Source organism: Leptinotarsa decemlineata, unplaced genomic scaffold (genome assembly GCF_025532065.1).
Source record: "Leptinotarsa decemlineata unplaced genomic scaffold, Ldec_3_MD MMD2_tig00026328_RagTag_RagTag, whole genome shotgun sequence".
NCBI classification, from domain to species: Eukaryota; Metazoa; Arthropoda; class Insecta; order Coleoptera; family Chrysomelidae; genus Leptinotarsa; species Leptinotarsa decemlineata.
Window position 1 is genome coordinate 6,549,492 of NW_027412688.1, and position 24,896 is coordinate 6,574,387.

At 35.2% G+C, this 24,896-nt stretch overlaps 1 protein-coding gene across 2 annotated transcripts in view; it reads left to right on the forward strand.

The window, feature by feature from the left end:
- Positions 1-24,550, forward strand: part of LOC111507512 (uncharacterized) — a 48,383-nt gene extending 23,833 nt beyond the window's left edge. Inside the window, exons 4-5 of one of the 2 annotated variants that reach the window (XM_074181985.1) lie at positions 4,028-4,188; positions 18,987-24,550. In XM_074181985.1, coding sequence (XP_074038086.1) covers positions 4,028-4,188; positions 18,987-19,172 — 347 coding nt within the window. In that variant the 3' untranslated portion in view covers positions 19,173-24,550. Of the gene's footprint in view, positions 1-4,009; positions 4,189-18,986 lie in introns of both variants that reach the window. The other variant, XM_074181984.1, reaches the window with a different exon arrangement.
- The last annotated feature ends 346 nt before the right edge of the window (positions 24,551-24,896 follow it).

The window sequence follows — 24,896 nt, forward strand, 5'->3', positions numbered from 1 at the left end:
AAGCATATAATGCACCAGTTTGGTTATGCTTTTATTATCATTGGTCTTTCATGGATAGCCGTTACCCAGCTGTCGCACCCCTATAAACGACAACCCTCAGAAGTCGAAACTTGTTCGAATTAATGATTAACGGGGTTTACCTTTTAACGTGATTCCTGACATGATACTATAAAAGGTTTTTATGTCAGAATTTATAACTCTCACAGGAAAACTTGACGTGTTCCACATTTTCCCCGATCCTTTCTGAACGCACTCAAGAAAACAAGTGATATTTTGCATAAAATAAAGACTGTTACATTAAACACCGTCTTCACGAAATCAGTGGATACAGTACACGGGAATCTTTTTACCCTGCATCGGTTTTGTCGTGTGTTTTTCAATGACTTCCCCCTCAATAAATATATCAGCAGTTTCATGTATCGCCTTTTCTCCCGCTGTTCAAACACTAGACGTGTTAATACAAGGAAAAGCAATATAACCTCCGCAATGGTCGGGGGTTGGAGCTATCGCTTCCGGACTTTTATTAGCACTTGGGGTTGCAAGTGCTCATTGCAATGAATAGCTCGAGCGCTAATAGATCTCCAAATATTGCGGTTTGGGGATGTACGCTGGACATGGGAATTTATTGCCCGAATGGGAATAGTGCGAAGAAATTTGTTGAAAAGGGGGGAGGTTGAATGTTGAGTTAAGTTCAGATGCATATATAATAACAACGTTTCTTTTTCAAAGAAGAATGGTCAATAAAAAAAGACAACTGTTTTCTTGTCGAATTTAAATGAATTCGTGTTAATATTACTATTTTAAAAACCATTAGACATATTAGATACATAACAAAATCGCCATTCGTTTGTTTCATGTCGTTTCGTGTTGCTGTTGCCTCGAAAATTTGATTGTTACAATGGTTTTTATATATTTAAAAAAATCTAATATGTCTAATCGTTTTTTTAATAGTAATATCAACATGAAGAAATTACTTTTCGAGCCCTGAAGAAGAATTCATTAAAATTTGATACGTCGGCAAAAAAACTAGTTGACTGTTTTTTTAATATTGAATTTATTCGATCACTCAACACTGTGACCGAACATACACAGTACAAACTGGTCGGAGCTTAATAGGAAGAATTACATGTCACAACTTTCTTGTGATCTGACCGAACATGCCATCAAAGAAAACCATTCAGTAAATATTCATGATACTATTGGAAATGTTCCATATACTGAGGGAAACTAATGCAATGAATAAAAAATCTGATTATGACAATATTAGTTCCATTTACACATATATACTTTGATAAATTCAATAATAATTTAAGGAACAATTCAATGAAATCCATTTTACATTAATCTTCATCATATCAACTATAGTCCGTAAGTCACATTGTAAACACGGAATTGCTAGTTCTGTTACATAACTCATCATGTTCCGTGAGTCCCATTGAAGAGTACGTGAATCGTTCTGAACTGTCAGTTCCATGGATTAATATAAAACATTGGGCAGTTATAAATTGACATTTGTCATATATCTATGAGATCACGATAAAATTTGTGGACCATGTTAAACAACTCACTAGAAAAGTCTTCTCTGGCTGTTGTGAGGTTAGAATGATTTATAAAGAATTGGGATTTAGCACTGCAAAGATGGCATACTAATCCGGTCAATCTAGACATTGGAAGGTACATAAATTTACAACAAGCTGCAAACACGTGTAATTGTTCAAAACATAGTTTCAATATCAATACTTTTTTTTCTTAGAGCCACCGTTTCTGAGATACGACGAGTCAAAAAGTTGTAAAAGTTGTAATCGTCATTGTATGCACACGTTTCCACGCCACCTATAAGGTAGTGTACTTAGCGCTTTTTTTTCAACGTAGTTTTCCCATTAGGCCTATACAAACAAACTTAAAGGAATATGATTCGCTATTTAAATAACAGCATTCACTGTTTTCACGTTTTTGGAAATTCATATTTCATCTCTAGTGAGTTTGGTAATATTTCTACCTATTTCTTACATTCCTAAAGGAAATCTATCAAATAATGTCAAGCTGAAAAAATTCTGAAGTGATTACAGAAAGCAAAGACGTTTCGTAATTCAATAAATATTTACATTTTGAAATCAGAAAGTGGCTGTCCCATGTATAAGCTTTTCATATCTACTTGTGCCTATTTTGGTATCTTTTGTATTATAATTTATTGTCGAAACTATAAGTACCTCTATCTTTCAATGAAAAATGAATTCGGTCTAAGAGAAAATCAAATTTTATTTAGAGAAAATGCTCTTATTTGAAACAAGATAAAATGTATGTTCAAAACAAGAGATTGGCAAATTTGAATCAACGTGGAGGATTTTTCAGTTTAAATTAATATACACTTGCAGAGCTCGTCAAATGTAATAAAGCATGTGTGAAAAATTACTGATCATTGGTATAGTTTTCGCAAAATGAAGGCAGAATTAAGAGTTGCCGTCAAAGTTTACCACTTTCTCTTCGGTACTACGTATACCTCACGGTACTTACTGATATAGCGGAGTTTTATCCAATTATAATACTTACCCATGAAAATATCTTTCAACTATGCAAGACCCCAGTCTTGTAAAATCTGTTCCATAATGGTAGATCAAAATAATCGGAAAAAATTGCACTGCATACAGACACATCAAACACTTCCTCCTCAAAATCGCAACACACCAGCATCACTTTCCAATACATACTGGCGCGTACGCGATGCTTACAACGGAATTCCCCGCTCACTTAAGAGGGTCATAGAAAAACCAGAGTACCACAGAATTATTGAAACTGAAATTAATGAAATACTTCTTTAAAAGAAACCCTGTTCATTATAAACAAAATTCCTGGTATTTTCAGTCGATCATAATATAGTTTTGTATGTGGATTCACCAAACTCTTGTTATAAACGAATTGAGTTATTTGAAGGGATACACTATTAAATTCAAACCAACACTATGTGTTCACATCAAATAGATAATGCTCTCTATTTGGAACAGTTTATTTTCCCCTTCAAATAGGTGGTGCATTTTGAGATGATATTATATTTTCTTGATTCAAAATAGTTCATCTTCGCAATGATATAATCAAACGAATGATGTTGAAAAGCCAAGAAATTTGATTTCTTTGTTGAAAAAAGTGAGATTTTCTGGTGGAACATGGCGATGTTGGCATAAAGTAATAGTTTTTCCAATAGAGATAAAGTGTAAAGGACAGGATGGACAATGACCTAGGAGAACAACACTCACACTCACCCTCCCTACTCTTCAATTACAGAGATATCGTGAATAGTGCAAATGATATACAATTATAAACATAGCAATGTCGATGTCGGTTCAATTCGATTTCAATGCTCCTTTCTGCTTAGTTTTAAAAAAAGAAACAATTAAGTTAGCACCCGAATGAGTTAAATCAATAATTCAGTTTCAGTACTTATTATGAGTAGTCTTGAATTAGGGAAATAATGATGATAAATTAAATGGAGTCACATGTTCAGATGCATAGATAGCATTATTTCTTTTTGTTTGTCCATTGTTCGGACAGATTTTGTTGTATCGGCTACCTTAATCCGGATTTAAGGCAGTTTCTTCGCGGCCTAGAATATTTAACGAACTATGTAGATATTGTTACACACACCCATCTTGCCGTTCATGACTAGTTGAATTCGATTGGTCTGCTGAGACGTAACATTTTTTAAATATCTGTCTGGGGATCACAGCATTGAAACATCATTCTCGAAGCAAAATTGAATTTTATTTTCCATGGTGAGTTTTTTTATTCATATTCATTCACCAAAAAGTGTTATCAATAAGAAGGTCTCGTTATTTGATGCTCTATCCTTATTACATTATGAAAAAATATGTTCCAGTCCTGAAAATGACAGGAAAATTGAGTGGGGCTCGATTCGGTTTTCATATCACTGAAAAATTACATATAATCTATTTTGTTTCAATATAATATTTATAATATTCACAAGCAATCTGACTGGCTATTACATAATCTTCAGTCTGTTCCTATCTTACAGGCGTCCCAGGCGTCCCAAGAAAGCAGAGAAGAGAAAGAACTACGTACTCAAAAGACCAACTTCATGTACTAGAAGGTCTTTTCTTCAAAACTAAATATCCTGACATTTTTATGAGAGAAGAGCTAGCAATGAAACTCGGCTTAGCAGAATCAAGAGTTCAGGTGAGTTCAATTATATTGATAGGTACTGGCATAATGCTCCGCCACCTCACGGGTGCAAAGCTCATACTAAATATACTATAGAATGTCTTTATACATTGTGTAAAAGCCAAATGGAATAAAATCATTATTCAATCACGTAATGTAAATTATAATTTGACATTCTTTTAAATAAAAATACCTCCCCTAACTGCAACTCCCTTCGGGGGAAGTATAGGTTTAAGATATATTTTTTGACAGGTCTCTTCATTCTCTATTCAAAAATGTTATGGCTTTCAAGTTCATTGCAACAATTAAGATACAATGAATTAAAACCACGTGGTTACTGAAATTCGATAGGTTCGTTCCAACCTTGAGTCACAAACAGATTTCCAACTGTTTGTAAATCGTAGTCAACGCGCATGTCTGGTAAATATTGGTTTCTGATTGATTTGAAATTTCTGATTGGAACAGCTGATACTTCAACTGAAGTTTGGCATGGAATTTCAACATAACCTTTAAAAATAATTTGGGAAAGAAAGTTTTTGGCTTTCTACTACTCCATCTTAAATCAAAAAAAGGGGATGAGGGAATCTTCCACAGAAAGGAAGGAAGTAATCAATTTGAAAATAAGTAACTCTATACATGAATGTGTAGATCATGCAAAGAAGTAACTTTCAGACACAAACTGAAAGAATGTCCTCCTGAAACAGCTACTTTCATATAAACATTGAATTACACGAAAGAAACAAAAATTCTTTCGAAACAAATACTTCTATATGAACACTGTATTATACAGAAGATACTTTTCTCTACTCAGTTTTTATTTCAAACATTCCACAACGAATGTCATTCGTAAAAATATAACCCCTTCAATTCTTCAAAAATAAATCTAACCAAGTGTACTTCTGGAGAGTAAAAGAAGGTTGCAGTATTTTATATCTCTATTCTATTTACTTATCAACATGGAACTGGGAGGTCACCGCAATAATTAATTTGTGTAATTAAAGATGTTCATATTATAGGTTCACTTAAAGAATTCCCAATTTTTCCTGCGCCAGCAAATACATAATTTATTTTATAACAATTTTTGCAGGTTATGTTGTTTGTAAGTTGCATGAACATAAAACAGAAACAGTAATACGGAATACGCATGCGTCAGATTGATGGTTAGAAGATAATCCTCAAACCATTCTGATAGATTTCGAACAGGTTTGAATCTTGGATGGAACAGAAAACTGATAGTTTACTAATGGTTGGAAACTCACGTTGGAACGCAATCACATTACTGCGCAGAATCCTGACCGTCAGAAACTGTTTCTGACGCTGGTTGGAACGAACCTGATAAAATACACTCAAAAACTAAATGTCAACGTAATGAATTGTATAATACAAAAAAGAACTGTGGATGTTAACGAAGTAGTTGTTCAAAATGTTCACCGCGAACGTCTTGACAACATCCTATATCTCAAATAAAACTGTCTTCTAACACTATTTAACATATCAGCCGTGACCGACCTAATAGCAGGCGTTATTCGTTCTTTCAAGTCATTCAAATCTGAAGGTTCAGTTTCGTACACATTGCTCTTTATATATCCCCATAAAAATAAATCTATTGATGAAAGATCAGGTGATCGCGCTGGCCATTCAATCGATCCTCGCCTCCCTATCTACCGATTGGGAAATGTATCGAGGTATTGCCGAACAATAACTTGGTAATGTGGTGGTGCTCCATCCTGCTGAAACCATATCGTATTCACTGGAACTTGAGGGTTCCCTGGATGAGGATATAAATTTGCTAAACTTGGAATGTAGTTCCAAATAATTATCGCCATCCAAGTTGCCTTCAATGAAAAAGGGACCATTGATATGGTTTCTACAATCCCTGCCCAAATAATAACCTCTTGAGGGTATTGCGTGTGTTTTTCTCTCATTCAGTGAGTATTTTCCATTGACCAGTAGCGACAATTTTGCCGATTAGCATGACCGTTAAAAGAAGTACAGTCATCAGAAAACAACCTCTTCTAATTGGATGATATTGTTATCCAACATGTCCATCATTCGCTCACAATAATAAGTTTTTCCATGAGCTCCTTAGTAGGTATCATTTTATAGGAATGTATTTTGTTTTAATATGTTTACTATCGATGTATTGGCTAATATTGAATGCAGTGGATGCCTGTCTACTCGATTTATGTGGGTTTTCCTCAAACTCAAGCATCACATCTAATTTGAGTTCATCACTCACTGCATTGGCAGCTGTTTTTTTATCTGCCCCACATGACCGAGTTCGCGAAACTGCTTCTCTATTTTGCTTATTGTTCCTTGAGATATTGGTGGTGAATTAGGAAATTTATCATGAAATAGGCAAGCTACTTCCTGGTGTTTTCCGGTTTTATCATTTGTCATATCATTTGTCAGACTTGAAATGAACGTTCTTCAAATTTGAATTGAAATACTGATATACAAAACAAGTTAAAGGGCGTTTGAAACCAACGTTGTCACGGAAATTATTTACAGTTTTTTAAAGGATACCATCCAAAAAGAACATTGCTATGGTTTTTGCTTTCTTTTTTATTATCAACACCTCAACATGAAATAAGTTTTGAGTATAATGCAATAAGTTTGGATTGTATTTTATCGAATTTCGCAAACCACATGATTTTAATTTATTTCATTCCAATTGTTGCAATACACTTGAAATCGATAACATTTTTTAATAGAGATCGAAGAAACCTCCCAAACGATATATCAGTAGCCTGTACTTTCCATTTAAAAAATTTGGGTTGTACCTGTCATTCGACGGGGGTTTTATTCATTTGTAATACAATACTCTACAGGACATAGCCCAATTACAGAGCAGGAAATAACAGAGTATAATAAATACATCACAAACAAGTGACTGTAAAGTCTACAAACAATACAATCATGTGACTTGAAATACTACACGTTTTATATTTATTATAGGTGGCAAAACAATTATTTTAGGAAGTGGGATTTTATATTTGACAATTTGCAACTTTTTGAACATTTTATTAAATCAACGATAAAAATAAAATAAAAACAACAATAAAAATTAATTGGCGCTCCGGGGCGACTTCATTGATTCCAGTGGCGCATTTGCTTTTTCAGCTGCAGGAAAACCCGGAAAAACCTGCAGCACCACATCATCTGAAGATCTTGATCTAACAATGTCCTCTCTCTTATAAAACAAAATGTAGGGTGTCTCCAGAGGCTCCAATAAATTCAATACATCGCCAGAACACTTCGTGACACGACTATCGTCAAACTTAAACCAGAGTGAGGCATCCTTTTCTATCATAATCTAATGCGTTCTATGTCGGTAGTGAACGCAAGTGGTGATATGTTACAAATCGCTTCCTAGATTTGACAAGCTGCAAGTATGTATAATGAAGTTCTGTGGTGGACATGTCCACAAAGAAGGTACGCGGATGCCATGTGCTATCGTGGGGCTCCTTTTCGTATTGTGTTAAATTTTGAAATGTGTGAGTATCTAAAAAAGTGATAAATAAATGGCCCCCTTTATTCACGCCGGTATCCAGGCCAGGGTGGTTCGGATAACCACGTAAAGGGGGTTATATATGTGGAAAAATACCAAAAGGTCTCCCAGGCAGGAGGCGACTTCAAAAAATCAAATTGTTATGTTTGAAAAAAACTACTGTTTTTTATTATATAAAGTTCGAAAAAAATGGGTGGTACCATTGCCTCTTGCAAGACCGCTGCGCCCCCCAACGAAGCTCCTGTTAACAAACAGAAGGAGATTTTGGTCAAATGCGCCTGACGATAGGAAGCAACGACCATCCAAAGTAGAGAGAGAAGTATGTATAATTATAGATTATTAATTTATTCATAAATAAATCTAGTTCGAATCTAAAGTGATCGTCATTGTAAACTTACTCTTCTGTGGAGATATGTAGTCATGAATTTTAGGGTGTTCCAATTTACAATTTTATTGCCACGATAAACAAATGTAGATGTTAAATACAGTCCGATTCGTCTTTGACCAAGGCGTAATAATGACAAAATTCAACGCAAGATCCACAGTGAACAATGACTGCATGAATATTATGATAGTGGTCTGCTGGGTTGAAATGTTCATCTATTTCGAACCTTTCAAAGAGTTTCTTGCTTCCGTTAGAGGTTGAGTTTTGTTTGAAAATCATCAGTGTTATTATTAGATTGACTGATGCCTCAGCTATACTTGTTTCCTTATAACAGTCAGTTAGTTTGGCGCATGTTTGACAATACACTCGATCATCACCTGTTAGAAATTCCATTTTCAGATGATTTAACAATAAGCATTGCACGAACTGATTATTAGTCATATTAGGAAAAGCTAGATGAATTTCCAGAAATTCACATAAGTTTTCGCTACCTATTGAACATTTACTACAAAGTAAACAAGTGAGGATTTTTCCAGCAAAAAATTTACAAACATAAGACGAGATGGGCTGTACGGAATCATTCAGTCCAGAGCGGTCAGGGGTATTGATTTTGCTATTGTTTTGCTCACGAAGAATATTCAACAAGAACCGCAAGAATTTGCAAGTAAATATATCTAAACTATCGCTAACAGAATTTGTCACTTTATACATGGTATGGATCGGAGAATTCTCCAGAACATTTGTGCGAGATGTTTTTATATAGAAAGCACTCGGGAACACCTGGAACAGATTCTAGGAATGTAAATATTTAACTTTTCCAGTAATGTTAGGCAGTCAACTATGCTTTTGATAATTTTATAGGTTAGTGCAACACTATAATATTCACGCCTTTTTTCGAGACTGCAAAAGTTATGCTTTTGTAGCGATTCAGAGTGGGTTGTTCCTATCGGAGGATAAATGCCATCGGTTTTTAGGCTTAGCAGTTTTAAAAATCGTCTTTGAATTGGTTCTATTATATCAATGTGATATTGATGAAAGGGGCTCCACACAACTGACGCGTATTCTAACTTTGATCTTATTGAACCATAGAATAAAGTTTTCAAGGTCGAAGTTTCTTTGAAATCACTACACTACTGTTACGTGCAATTAATCCGTTGAAGGTAGGGGTAGCATTTTCCGTTAAAGTATGTCAAAGTATAATTTGAATTTGATGTGTTTCGGGATTTTGTTAACATATGTACCGTAACCGAAATAATGAATCTAATCCATTTGGCTTTCACATACTGTCCATATTAACATATTTTACCTTATGTGGTGTAGCACTGCTTTAGTTTTATTTGTATCAAGTTAAAGTTCATTTCTATTCAGATAGAAATGAATTGTTGCTAGTGAGTTCATTTTGTTAATGGCGCTATCCAAATTACTACTTGAAATAGATAACATTGTATCATTGGATTATATTGATTCCATTCGGCCGATTCATACGGTGTCTCGATGTCATTTTAACGGTTTTAGTCCGACATTTGAAAAGGATATAATTTCTAAATGACCAACCACAAGAGGGGGTTACAGAAATTTGGATGAAACGCATACAAAGTCAAGTGTCCCTATTAGTAACTTCATCTTCTTAATTCCATTGATCGACGTCTTAAAAAGTCACCAAATGCTGTTAACCCAGATCTGATATAAAAATTGTAAGCAGGCTTAACGAACGACTTCCACAATGTCACATCGAACCCACCGTGATGGACAGTTGTCATACCAATTTCCCCCTATCAATTTCCATTACATTAGTCCCCTCACTCTGTCGATAATAGATGTTTTATAGGTATCTGCAATGCCCGCCGAGGTTTCGTGAAGGCAAGGGCGGGGTGTTTTGCCGGAACAACCCTCGTTAATCCGGTGAACTAATGGAAAACAGCCCCCTCGCAGCATGTTCGGCCCATTGTGTTGTTCTATTGAATAAAATATATACAGTTATCCCAGTGCGGTGGTTGTACAGATTGAATGGGAAACCACCCCTGTTTCGATTCGCTAGACTTTTCACTTTGCCGCTATAAAAATTAGTTTTTTAGATGCGGAAGAGATTATTTTTTGATGTATGGCCGACAGAAGATTGGGTCGTTGAATTTTATGTTTATTTCGTGGTGCGTTAGTAAGAAAGGAAGGGTTGCAGAAAATTTTGTTATATTTCGTCGATTTCTCATCTACAATAAATTAACCCCCAGGAAAGTGTTCTGGTACCAACATTATTTATTTTATTCGGCAATGATCTCTGCACTATAAACAAAAATAAGTTCACTGCCCAATTCGCTGACGAAACCTCCTTTGGCGTACACGCTGATGATATCATTATACTCTCAGGAAAAGCCAAAAATTCAGTTAATAATATGAAATCTCACTGCTACAGAAATGGCCTCGTTTTAAAAAGCTCTAAAACGAATAGCACCTCACTTGGGGGCATCATGTAGACTATATAACTAACAATCTATCTAGAACTGTTATGTTCTATGGAATCTTAGAAAAACAGTTCCCCTGAATATCTTTCAATTACTACTATGCCTATGTTCACTCTACCCTCCATTATTGCATCATTCGTAATGGAAATTAAACCAGAATCAATAAATTATTAGTTCTCCAAAAGAAAATCCTAAGAGTTATGACTTTCAAAGGTTCCAGAGACTCATGTAGGGCTTCATTCTCAAATCTCAAAATTCTAACAGTCATCTGTTATAGTGTCATACTTAACTGTGTATCTAATGTGAAGTCACACGATGAGAACTTCACAAGCAGAAAAGACTTGAGTCGAGCTACAGGATATAAACTTCGCGAAAATCAGATGATCTTGATTCCACTTCATCTATTGTTTCAAAAGGTCCTCACATTATGTCAATAAAATCATCTAATAATCTCCCTACCGAGATAAGAAACCTGACAAGTCTGAATTCATTCAAAAATGAGTACTTCAACCCGCACTAATCGATCTTTATCCACATCATACTTTTATTATATCCAATGCAGTTTTTGATATGAATTTCAATCTGTATGTGTGAACAATCCGCTTTTTCTTCTCTTTTATTGTTATTTATTTTAATGTTATTTTACCATAAGAACCTTTGTAATGCGTATTTTCATGACGCATCTGACGCATTTCTATGTTTATTTGTATAAACCTGAAGAAATGAAGAAAAAAATAAAAAAAAAACTTATTAGATAGTTTGAATTGTCGATTAGATATCTATAATCAATATTCTTCTATCAGAAGGTACTGAGGGACAAACTAAGTAATTGATTTTCTGGATAATAGAATCTTCTGCAATTCAATAAACTACACAAGTAGTTGAAAATTCACCAAAGTATAAAAAGGGCAGATTGCTGAATCTACTCCAGACAACTGCTGGGCCAGAATAATATCAATTTCCTTGAGAAGGGATCAAATATCAAATCATTGAGCCACTTCTTTCCTCATCAAAAAACATTTTCCAAATGATAAATGAGAAATAAAAACTTTCTATGTTTTTATATCGTCCTACAAGGACACTTTCTAAACGAATGGAATAAACTAAAATAATTAACAATGTTAACCCTAACACATCGTAACACAACTGTAGGTACTTAATGACTTGATTACCTGAATTTTGTTAGACCAGAATGATTTAGTCATTAAGTCATCCGCAATGCTTATGTTTGTGAATCTTCAAGGATTTGAAATAATTGAGTTTCCAACCCTTGACTGCATAGCGCAAAATTTCCGTATCGTTTAGATTCGAGAACTTGTGGTTACACTCCAAGGAATGGTTCAAAAACGTCGATTCATTTTTATCTAGTCTGAAGGACCTTTCATGTTCAGCATACCGTTTTTGGAAATTTCGGCCACATTGCCACATAAACACTATTACACTCCGGACACCTGGAGCTTATAAACTCCAGATTTCTCCATTTTGTCCACTCTATCTTTGGCATTAAAAAAAGGGTTTATTGTCTAACAGGAGTAATCCCAATTAAAAGACAAATACAATTAAGTTTACAGCTATGAATAAGTATAAATAAATTAGAACTTGTGAGGAATTATATACTTGAAACGTCCAACTGGAACAAAAAAAGTATCACATTTGAATAGAAACTATTATTTATTACGTATGTTATAAACTGGGGATTTTATTAACACGTTGATTCTTCGGATAGGCAAATAGAAGAAGATTTCGTTTCTACTACATCGTCTCGGTACGTGAAAATCTAGCTGGGATAAATCTGGGCAGTCTACCAGATTATGAATCGATTTATATATAACGATACAAGCATAATATGTTCTTGTTTTCTAAGGATAAGAGGGCAAATTTATGTTGCTATTTAGCAACACTCTAACATCAATTCTTTGGGACGGGTAAACTCCATCCAGTTTGTAAGCCATGTATTTCATAAAAATTATTTGACAAGATTCGAGTTGATGTATATGCACATTGTATATAGGTGCCCAGATTAGGGAGCCATATTCCAGACGAGATCGGACATTGCATAAAACATTCTTGGTTTTGAAAGTCTCTACACGTTCTGAAGATAAATCCAAGCATTCTTTTTGCAGAAGACTTGTTTCTTATCGATTATGATGCTCAGATCTTTAGTTTATGTGCTTTGTTATAATATGACGTCATTTATTGCATAGTCAAACTGTATTTTGTTGTGTTTAGAGGTGTATTTCATGAATTTACATTTTTCAATATTAAGTGGAAGCTAGTTTAGTATGCACCATTCGTGTATCGAATTTACCTCCTTCTGCAGAATAGGACAGTCCTCTGTTGATTCAATGGGTCTGAAAATCTTCAAGTTATCTAATTTCATTTTTGATGCCAAAGATAAAGTGGACAAGATGAAAAAATCTGGAAAATTATTATTTGGAATCCTTGAAAATTCACAACACAAGCACAATCTACTAAATGACCAAATCGACGTGGTCTAACAAAATTTGATTGATAAAGTCATTAAGGCCGTCGGTTATTACCTACACTGGTGTAGGTGATATACAAATGAAAAGTAGTAATTGAACTTTTGATAATTTCAGAATTTTGGAATGAAAAAGTAGTCAGAAAGTAAAACTATAAACGCTACATATTGAAATAAATAATAATAAATATTCTCATGCAACATGTAAATGTAGATATAAGAATATAAAAACTATAAAGTATAATAATATAGAAAGTGAATGCACAGAAAATAAAAGTAGTATCTACTTCGTAAACATTTCCAAACTATTCAGTTTACAGCTAAATGTGTATATCAAACAAAAAGATGAAATAGTCACACAGTTTAAATACTTGTTGCTACTCAAACATAAATTTAAAAATTAATTGTTCATAGACTTTGAATTTCTATCTGAATAGAACTCGTCTAAAGAATAATAGTCCTTTGAAATCAGAAGTTTTCTACGGAATTTCTAAATTTAGTGCAACAAGTTATTCCTTTGATCTCAATTGGCAAATGGTTGAACATTTTTTTCCATTATATATGAAATATCTCTCAATTTTGGATGATATTGGAATCAGTGAACTTATATTGAGCTTATTTCTCATATTTCGTCGAGGTGTACTAAAAATTTCCCTCCAATATTTCCCCACCATTTCCAAGATAAGTATGGAAGGCATGATCAAGATCTTTCGACTTGCGAATGAAGTTCGACAGGAGTCCCTAAATCAATGTTCATATCGCATCTTTGAAATCCACTGTCTTTTGTCAATGAAGGTCAAAAATAATAGAGTTCGTGACATAATTTTTGGGTGAAACCCATCGAACTGTTGCGCTCATAACTTATAGAATCTTGCCTAGTCTTCGGAAACTCGTTCATCGTTCGAATTTCACGCGCTTTTCGGTATCTGTAAACCCTGTCAACATTCCTAATAATAGATTTCAACCAGTGACGAGCCAACAAAAGATTTGTTTGTTATTATTGAACGTATATATTCGTCAGACGCAAACCCATATGTTACGTGATTTGCAACATAGTCCAGATTTCTGGGGCATTATTTGCGGTATGGCAACGACAATGGCATAATACGAGGGGCGGTCTGTTTGCCGTCCCATCGGTAATGATTCAATTTGGAGTCCAGTTAGTCTTTTCATACGGCACAGCTGCTGTTTGTCTACTAGTGTACAGTTAGGCAATGTACACGGTGACACTTCGGTCCACAAGGGGGTGCGATTGGATTCGTTACATCAGTGCCGTAATAATTAGTGAGGCTGGGATTGATGGGGTTGAATTGATTTTCTGACGGTGCCTTTCAAGGTCAAATTGGGTAACTGTCACATATCATAGCTCGTAAAATATTACAGGGGTTATTAGAGATTTCAAGGATTTGGTAGGCATATTCGACACTGTAAATACATTGACCTGTTACGTCCTCAATTGGATTGAGGTATTAGGTTCTACGTCTATAAAAAAAAAAAACAGCCACAGCTGGTTTTGGTGGTTTTATAGTATTCTAGCGTATCCACCCTATTTTTTTGTTGTAAACGGGTCGCAAACAGAAATTATACGACTTTTTGGGTCGTTTTATTACCTGCAGTGACATGCGTTTGAGTATTTCAGTCAAAAATACTTGCTATAACTATACTGCTGTAACATTTGTAACATATCGATGTAAAATATATACGTAATGAATATGTATGCTCATTTGAGAAGATCCCTTTCAGGTATAAGCAGAAAATATGGTTGTGTGATCATCAGATGAAATCAATAAATCTTCGGCGAACGATATGACTGAAAGTTCTACAATTTCCTCAACTGAATGGTCTACTTTCCACATGTTTTTCTTTTCTTATACAACATGTTCCATACATTTGCGTCATTCGAAATCGACATTTTCAAGGACTCCTCGAAGGGTATTTTGACATGTTCGATTTTTGCAACGAAACCCTTGTTTTTGTCCTTTGGGAGCTGTCTGACTTGTTCATTTAGTCCAAGTCTCCAGACACTGCAGCCTCTCGGGCTCATTGCGTTTATTCTCCTAACTTCTCATGACACCCATTCCATCAGTCTCGTTCCCTGTACTAGTTTGTACAGATTCCGTGTTGGATGTTCGTCATATTCTTCTGGACGTAATTTTGTACGTCCATATATTGCCTGCCTCCTGTAATTCAGTGCCTCACATTCGCATAAGATGTGTGGAGCTGTTTCTGTCCCTTCGTTGCATAATCTGTAGCTGAGGTCTCCGTTGTACAGCCCCATTTTATTCAGGTGTCCTCTAAGCGGACAATAACCGGTTAGTAACCCTGTAATTATTTTGAGCCGATCCCTACTATATTGAAGTAGTTCTTCGGTTCTTTTCTCGGACGGTTTCCTAATGAAGGTTCTACTGTGTTTGTTGCTAGGTACTTTTGTCCAGTACTCTGTGTGCTTCTTATTGTACCATGTCCTAATCTGGTTTCGTACCAATGATTTTGGTACCCCCATAGCTGGTTCAGGACCTATATATGAAGTTGATGATCCGTGTCTAGCGCCTTCATTAGCTTTATCATTACCTGTGATTCCTGAATGCCCTGGCACCCAGTACAAAGTTAATTTGTTCCTGTTTGCAAGTTCATTCAGTTCTTCATGGCATTCCCAGACCAGTTTTGATGTCACCTTCGGGTTTGTCAAGGCCCCTAGTGCGCTCTTGGTGTCTGTTAAAATATTGATCCGCTCATTTCTTTGAGGTCTCAATTTAATAAGTCTGCACACAGCAAGATAGCATACACTTCCGCCTGAAAGACGGAAACATGTTTTCGGGATGACTAATGGTCTTCCACATTTCATGGCTTATGATTTTGGCCGTGAAGTTTGTGTTAAAGGTGTACTTCGGTGTCATGTGGTCCGTTCACATATCCAATATGTGCTCCTCCACATGTTCCAAAGTTTCTGTTTGGTCCGATCTTTTGTAGTTCGGTGATTTTTCCAGTCTGCATTGGCCCATCCTGGCCTCCCCCATTATCACAAAGTGTAAAGGAGGTAGATTCAGGAGTGTCTCCAATGCAGCTGTTGTGGTAGTTCTCATTGCTTCCATCATTCCCAAACATGGAAGTTTTTGCACCTTGCCTAGTTTGTCGATAGCGGTCGCCTGCTTCATCTTTGACCACCGGACCAGAGATGCGTATGTTATCATGGGTTTAACCACCATCGTGTATAGCCAATATACCATGTCTGGTTTTAGCCCCCATGTTTTTCCATAGGTGCGTCTGGCGGGCATCAGTGCTACCTCCGCTTTCCTTTTTACCTTGTTCAAGTGTTGGTTCCAGGTTAGATCAACGAAACCCTTTACTTGAGTCCAAACGAGTTCAATGGGATTGAGTTCGCGATGGTTTGTATCTGTGCCATCTTGTTGACTGAATATTTCGTGAAACGAGCTCTCTTTGAACATCGTTTTGAACCATAGTTTCGTCAAGTGGTTTAATTTTATGTTGAAGCCACTCATAGATTTCAGCTTTTTTTATGCATAAATTGGTATTCTTTCAACTTCTCTGGAATGATGATTTGCATTAATCATCGCAATTGTGATGCACTGTTTGAAACCTTTGGTGTAGTAATAAATATTACTGGATTGTTTTCCCATCACCAAAACGTTATTTTAACACCTCGACATGTGTTTTGATCACCAGGTGGTCACCTTCATGAGGAAGATCAAACATCGCAATAACAGAGTTAGGTGAAACGAGGTCTAACATTTGCCTAAAATATTCTTCAAACACATCATCATTTATGTCTTTATGGTAATTGCTAGAATGCTTTGACTCAAACATCAATAAACCGCCCTTAAGAAAACCATCAACACTTCCAATGTGGGTAATAAATAGTCGCTTACTTTTTCCAGAAGAAGACTTCAATACGGTAGACCAGCCTTGGAATGATTTTGTCTTGCCATATATTTCCAAGTGTCGTCCAAATAATAAATCTTTATATTCCCACATCGAAAGGCGAGGGCTGCATCATTAATTCATATTCTTCAGGTAATCAGAGTCCATCGAAATAATCAGATTAACGAAGAAAAGAGAATTGAAACTTTCTATACCCCGTGAGATTTCCGGAATGAACTGAGTTTATGCGATGTATACTTCAGATTACGTTAATCTTCACAAAAAATCTAGGGGTGTTATGTCAGGTGACCTAGCGGGCCATCGTCTAATGTGGTTACTCAGAATATCTCCCAAGCGGTAACATTGTGTGTGCCATTCTCAAAATACATGTGTTCACGACAGATCAACTACAGTGTGTTCTGACCCCAACATGAAGGTAGAAGCTCTCGTAAATGGAATACTGAAGTTTGTTGTTATTTGTTTCTCACTAACGTTTCAGTCATTTTAGATGCGCAGTTGTCATGTAACAGTCGTTTGAGTGAGTAGATATGAGTGTTTTTATGAAAATGAACAAAATCGACTATCAAGCTGTCATTAAATATTTGATTATGAAAGGCAATACGCCTCGCAAATCAAAAGTGAGTTAGAATCAGATACTACAGCGATATTTTGGGCAGCTGAATCTAAAAGCAGTCTAACAGCTTGAAAGACTATATACGTTCGTGACTTCCAAAAACTTCAACTACTGACGAGAACATCGCCAAAGTTCACTTTGGCTAGACCATCGCCGAATTAAAGTGAGAGACAGCAGAGGCTATAAACGTGTTTTCGCATATTAAATCAATATTTTGTCACGAGAAAGCGATCCGCGTGTTGGGTGCCGCGTTTGCTCACGTTAGACCAAACAGGTGTTCGAATGAACATTTCCAACGCTTTGTTGTCGCAGTTTAGGCACAATAAATTGGAGTTTTGGCGCCGACTCATTGCTGTAGATGAAACTTGGATACACCATTATACGTCCGAACGAAATATACAGTCCAAACAGTTGACTGCAAAGTGGAAACCGGCTCCAAAAAAAGCAAAAACTAGTTTTTCGGCTGGGAAAGTGATGGCGACTGTTTTTTGGGATCGATTCTCTTCAAAAAGAAAAACCCATGACAGGATCATACTACGCACTATTACTTGACAAGCTGAAGGCGGAACTTGCAGAAAAACGCCACATTTTCAAAAAAAAATTCTTTTTCATCAATGCCATGCACCGTGGATTTTCGCCATAACAACCTCAGCGGTTGTTATGGCGAAAATCCACGAATTACGATTGGAACTGCTTGGCTATCCGCCTTACTTACAAGATCTAGCCCCAGGTGACTTATTTTTGTTCCTTCATCTGAAAATTGCCCTCGGAGGACAGAGATTTCCGTCAAATGAAGAAGCCATCACCTTTGTAAACAATTATTTTGCAGAGAAAAACGCCAAGTACTATTTGCACACTACTTGAGAGCATCGCTGTGTATAGAGTTGAAATTAGAGTATGTCGGAAACTTTTCAGACCACCTTACTTGCTTTTTGTCTATTTATCTTTTTCCGAATCACTCTCTAATACTGTTTCCTGAAATGTGTTCACTGGAAAAGGTTGACACATTGTATGAAATTAATTTGTAAAAAACTTTGACATTATTGATGATCAACAATTGGAACATATATTGGAATTAACTAAAGTTAGTTTTGAACACAATTTTTATTGAAATCATGGTCGCAGATTTTGGGAAATTATGTGAAACTGTCAAATACTCAGGAGCGAATTGTCCGATTTGCAAAAATAAGTCATTTTTAGAGATACAAATGATGTATTACCAGACCCAATTTTCCTTTGAGAATTGAATTATTAGACTTCTTTGGTGGCAATTGACGGCACACAGTACAATAAACTATTCCTTTCTATATAAAGTTTATCCGACCTTGATATCCAGTGACGTTCAAAAGTTAAGAGAATAGGGGGAACTTTAATGTCCTCACTGTATGATATTTAACCTGTTTCGCGACAAATTAAATCATAATTCGATCGTACATGAGTAGATAACCTTTCTTTTGTTCCAGGTGTGGTTCAAAAACAGGAGAGCAAAATGCCGCACTACCAATAAAACAAGTAACCATGTAATCGCCCGTAGGACCACCACCGCCCCTCGGAAGGTAAGAGTTTCGAAACCCTCCCCCGAGGTAGTCCAAGCAGACCCCCCTTCCCCCTCAGAGGTTCCCCCCCGAAAATTCCACCACCAGAGATGACGGTGAAAAAGGAACCGTCACAAGTTCAAATCTATAACGGAACAGATTTCAATAATTTACCCCTGAGTTCCCCAAGCATATCATCTTCTGGGCATGGAAGCTACAACTATAATGGGTGCAATCGGTACCCAGTAAATTCGTATGGCTACGTTCATCCGCAACGGTATCATCCATCGCACCAGCAGCATTTGGACTACTTTCGCCAGTACAACCACAACCAAGTGCAAGCTGGGTACCATAACGGAGCTCATATATCCACCTACATGGGAGAAATTCCCGCTCCCCCCGTGGGTAGCCATGGCCATAACAGAACAAACTGCAATATGAATGGAGCAGAATGCAATATGAACGGTCACGTGGCATCCTATCCGTTTTCCCCAATATCCCCAATATCCCCAATACAGGCCAATGACTGCTTTGAACCAGGAAGATGAAATCGAACACACTCAGCAGAATGTGTTCGATTCCGATTATGTGAATCATAATCTGCCTTAGTCGATGATGAAGGCAAGTTTTACTTTGTGATAATAATTTTGTAAATCTACTTTTGTACGTTTTAGTGACAGAGGAGAACCCAATAACACTTATTTGTCTTTAGTTGGACTCAAGGTGTAAATTTATTGACAAATTCCCACTTTTCTTGAGTTCTTAACCTCCGTCTTACCGGCAATTTACTACCAGGGGCCAAAAAGCATATAATATCTCAGAAACAAATTTGTTGATACAGGAATAATTGATTTTTTTTAGTTTCATGTCATGCTCAGTAAACATGAAAAAGATAAATGAATATAGCTTTTTAGAATTCTTGGAAAGTAGCTACTGGTTTACCAATTTTTCTTTAGGATTTTTGTCAATGACCTTCCTGTCGTATTTAATGCTATCATTGGAACATCAAATAACATAGAGAGAAAATACTGGATTTATTTGAATAACACTATTATTACTATTCATGATATACAAAAGTTTTAGGTAGCTTACTTAATTGGTTAATAGTGAAATAGTGTGTAGCCCAGTATGTACTATTCATTTCTACCGGGAAAGTTACGGTGTTAGCGAAGCGCGTTTAAATATAAAGATTGTTTGTGGAAATTGTTTAATTATCATGGATGGCGTTATTGATTCTCATCAACAGGTTAGTCCATTCTTAACTTAACGTAACCTAACTCACCCTAATTTAACTCAACTTAACTTAACCCAACTTAATTTACCTTAGTTTAACTTAATTTAACTTGATTTAACTCAACATAATTTAACTTGATTTAACTTAACGTAATTTAACTTAACTTAACTTAATTTAATTTAACTTAACTAGCTGGAATTTTGACTGAACTCTAAAAGATTGACACTTTGTAGAATCTTTTTATCGTTAATGTGTCTGCAGTTTGTGATTCTCAATTGTTGCTTGTTTGTGAATCCCAAATCTCGAGACGTCACGTGTATATCAATTTCGTAAATACGAGAGAGAGAAATCACAAACGAAGTCGTCAGTATTATTTTAAATGTAACCCTGTACGTAATGTCTTGAATGTTTTATGCTGATATGATATAGTTTTGATAGGCCCCTGGTAGTGAATAGTAGATGGTAAGTGTATAAAAAAAAGTCTAGTAGTTCACAAAGTGTAATGTACAATTGACTCTAAAAAACCTTCTTTAAAAAGTCGAATACAAGTTTCAAGGTTATGTATGTATATACCCGGATAGCACATAATGTAGAACATTGACACAAAGTTTGACTTGATTAACTGTCTCATCATGTCAACCAAGTTTGAGTTTCATTTTTGGCAAGAATTCATCAGATACAAGTTGTGGTAATATGTCTCATAGTGATCCGTGTCAATTTATATGGAGTATATCGAGTAGATAGTTTGTTATAATATTCTTCGATTGACTTTCGACTTTTTTGCCTATTCTGTAAATTTTTATATTTATCTTGAAATATCTATGACTGTTTTAAGTACTGTACAGGAATAGGTTAGCAATATTTTCTTGTGATAAGTAGGTTAAGTGTAGTATGTGGTAGGTAATTATTTTTCCAAAAAATCTAGAATCTAGAAACGTCAGATACAAGGTATAATATATGATTGTGCACTTCGTGTAATTCTCTTTTCAGTTATTTGTTATTTTGAAAACTACCCAAATCACAATAGTTTGAGTAGTTTGAGTAATGTCAAATATTTCCTTCTATAAACTTATTAAGTCTAAGATGTACAATAATCTGAAAAATAAACCAAAATGAGTCACCAACTTGTAATATATCGCAATCCCAATTTGTCAAAAGCAACAAAATGATTAAGAAAAAACTTTTTTATAAGATTCGGGCTACAGTCCTTGAATACAATTTTGGATCTAAACTAGTGTAGAGTAGAAATTCAAGAATCAAAATATGTCTGAAAAACTGACGTCGTTTATTGAAAATCTACATTTCATTTGGAGGTTAACTGGTTCTTCATTTCATAGGGATAAATGATTTGTTTTGATTGTAAAACCAGGCCCTGGAAATCTTCATTGTTATTTTTAGTTTTATTTAAGATGAATGATTCCGTTCATAAAAATATTCAAAGTGGGATTACACAAAATATATAGAATTGACATTATCCAGCAATTAGTGTGGTGTAGCAATGAAAAGGCGAAATCAATTTCTTTTAGGTTAGCATTTCTCAGATGTTACAGCTACCGGACTGGGTCATGGCCGGTGAGAGAAATCGTATCTGCTTAAAGTATTAACAATATGTTTTTGCAATTTACTTTTGAATTCCATCACTAACGAAATACGGTCCTGAATTTGGATGTTTACAGCTCGAATAATCTAACAGACTGATAACAGATTTCTACATATCTACTGCACATCTTGAGGGGGGGCTTCTCACCGGCCAGTACACAGTCCGGCAGCTGTAGTATCGCATTATTGACACGTGAAGTGTTATTGGGTTTTATATATTTTACTGCAGTGCTATTTCGTCCAGTGTATATAATACCGGTGTTCTTTTAGTTAAAATTATACAGTGTGGAAGAGCTAACAATTAATATTTCGTAAAAATTCCGCCCTCAAATTTAAAATCTTCACCCAACTAACAACTAAGGATCATATATTTCAAAGAGGAGAAACGCCTTCAGAGAGAAAAAATGTGATAATATTTGCCTTGAATAATTGAATATAGCTCGCACAAGTTTCGACTTCTGAGGGTTGTCGCTCGTAGGGGTGCGACAACTGGTTAATGGAAAACAGATTAAAGAATCAGCTAACTCATGGGTGGCAAAAATGGCAAAAATTAGAACGATTATCGCGAAGTAATTTCCTGTAAAATCTATAAATTTTAATGGGTGAAAATGATGTCAAAAAGCAGCTATACTTAATTGCAAGAGTGCCTTGAAGTCATCAAGGAACGAGATGATCTGAAATAATATTAGGTAGTATTGACTAGGTGAAGGTTATCAAAGCCCAATTATTCATAAACTATTATTAATCTGGTCAACAATTGCTTTTCAGATCAAATTAATAAACGAGTTGGCATTTAATTCGAAATAGTATGTGAAAGAGTTTTTGAAAACATTCAAGTGCCGCTTACATGAATTGCAAAAGTTATGAACAACTAAGTGAAAAAATGGGTTTTGTTTATTTGCAAAAAAAGATTCAATAAGAGGGAGAAATTTCACAAAATAATGTATGTCTCCCGAAATTGTAGAACCAATATTTATGATTATCCCAGAGGGTTGAAAATACGTCCCAAAACGGGTACTTTGACCGCGGATTACTGTTCTCTCATATATCCAGTAGGTGCCTGAATTTCTTCAATTCTCAATTTTGATATTTAATAAGTTGAAATAATATTTATTATTGAAGGTCTCAAAATGGTCGTGTCTTGCGCAAGCCAGAGTGAGTACCAGTTTTAGGGTACCCCTCTGGGGAAATTTCAAATATTGGTTCTACAGTTCCGGGAGGTAAGAAATTTTCGAGATAATTGAAAAAAACCGGACCCCATTTTTTCAGTTAATTGTTTATAACTTTTGCAACTTTTACAAGCGGCCCTTGATTTTTTCAAAAATCGTGTACATGCTATTCCGAAACGAATGACACTCTCATATTTCCCGTAGGCTGAGAAAAAAGTTTGATCTATAATGCACTTGTTGACCAGACTATATTTTATGGAGAATATTCTCCAATTTTCGACATCTAATTTACTTCGATTTTTTCCCGCGTTGGTAAATATAAGGTTAATGTAACGTAAACATGTTTTCATTCGGAAAGATCTCCCACCTAATCAAGGACAAAATAACGTAATTATAATTAAAAATGTTAGTTGGGAGAGGATTGCAACACCTAAATTTCCGAAAGATCTCTACTCAAAAGACTTCAGCATGGTCCTGCTGCGAGACTATTTTCGTGAGGTATCTTGCATAAATGTCTGAAGAATATAATTGAATATCCATCGTGGTATTAGCCAGGGAAATAGTTTTTTTCCGGCAAGCATTCACTAGAACCTACGGTGTAGGTAGATCGCAGAGATGAATATTTGAGATTTTATTTCGAAATGAAATTGTCTTAAATCTCTTTGCCTTTGAAATTGTTTTCAGATGTAAAACAAAAATCAACATTGAAAAAATCCGATTGGTTGGTGTTTCGTCTATGACCGAGAAAAAGTTTCATATACCAAATTTTTCACAAATATATAAAAAGTCAAGTGGCGTAAGATCGGGTGAACTTCTGGGTTTTTGACTGTTCTTATGAATTTTGACAATCAGGTATTTTCAATGTTAATTTTTGTATTGAATCTGAACATTTTCAAAAGGACTTTCACAAAACTTTTTGTATGATGTATCATAAGCTTTTACGTTTCGTTTGAATATTTCGGTTGCAATCCTCAGTACTGGGAAGATAAATTTAAGAACGTGATTTTCACGAAGTTAGATGAAATTTTTGAATTTGAAGTAGAAATGTTTCAGGATTTTTTGTAATATGCTTAAAGATTGAGATAGTAAATTTAATCCACTTCCTTCTCTGTTCCACACCTGTATACTTTTTCCATAGTTTTTAAAGTTACGCTAACTAATCGAGGTATTAATTTTGGGAACGGTTAATAATCGTATGGGATAATTTGTTTATATGTGACTCAGATGTGATTTATTAAAACTGCATACATGAGACTAATTTATATTTGACATGACTTGCTGCTATTTATAATGTATGTCTGTTCGTTAAACCGTGCTAAAATTACTGCCTCTTTTATCTATAGTTTGAATATTGAAAAGTTGTGAACTGATTCTTGCGGTTGAATTTTAACGAACCGTTTTGCTAATCAATGAAATGATTTGTTTTTATCTTGTTTATATATTATTCAAATATGAATATTTTCGAACTGTAAATAAATATATGAAGCGTACATCAGTGTTTTATTATTGAAGTCCTATTAATTCAAAATAATATTCGTATATTATATTTCCCGTAACAATATTTGGAGAGCAATTCAACACCGGTTTGGTTATTTCATTTGGAATTGAACCGTCATAAATTCATAATTCGATAATATATGAATTCACTGCGATTTCAGTTGTGTTGAATTTATTTAAAGATGGTAACATTATTTACGTATTTTATATATTACGTAAATATAACTGAAATTCATGATTTTGATATTGTTGAAACAGTTTTGAAAGTGGCTCCTCTTTTCTGTTCATGAATATAATTAACATGTTTTTCAAAGCAGATTTTACGTGACATTAAAATGC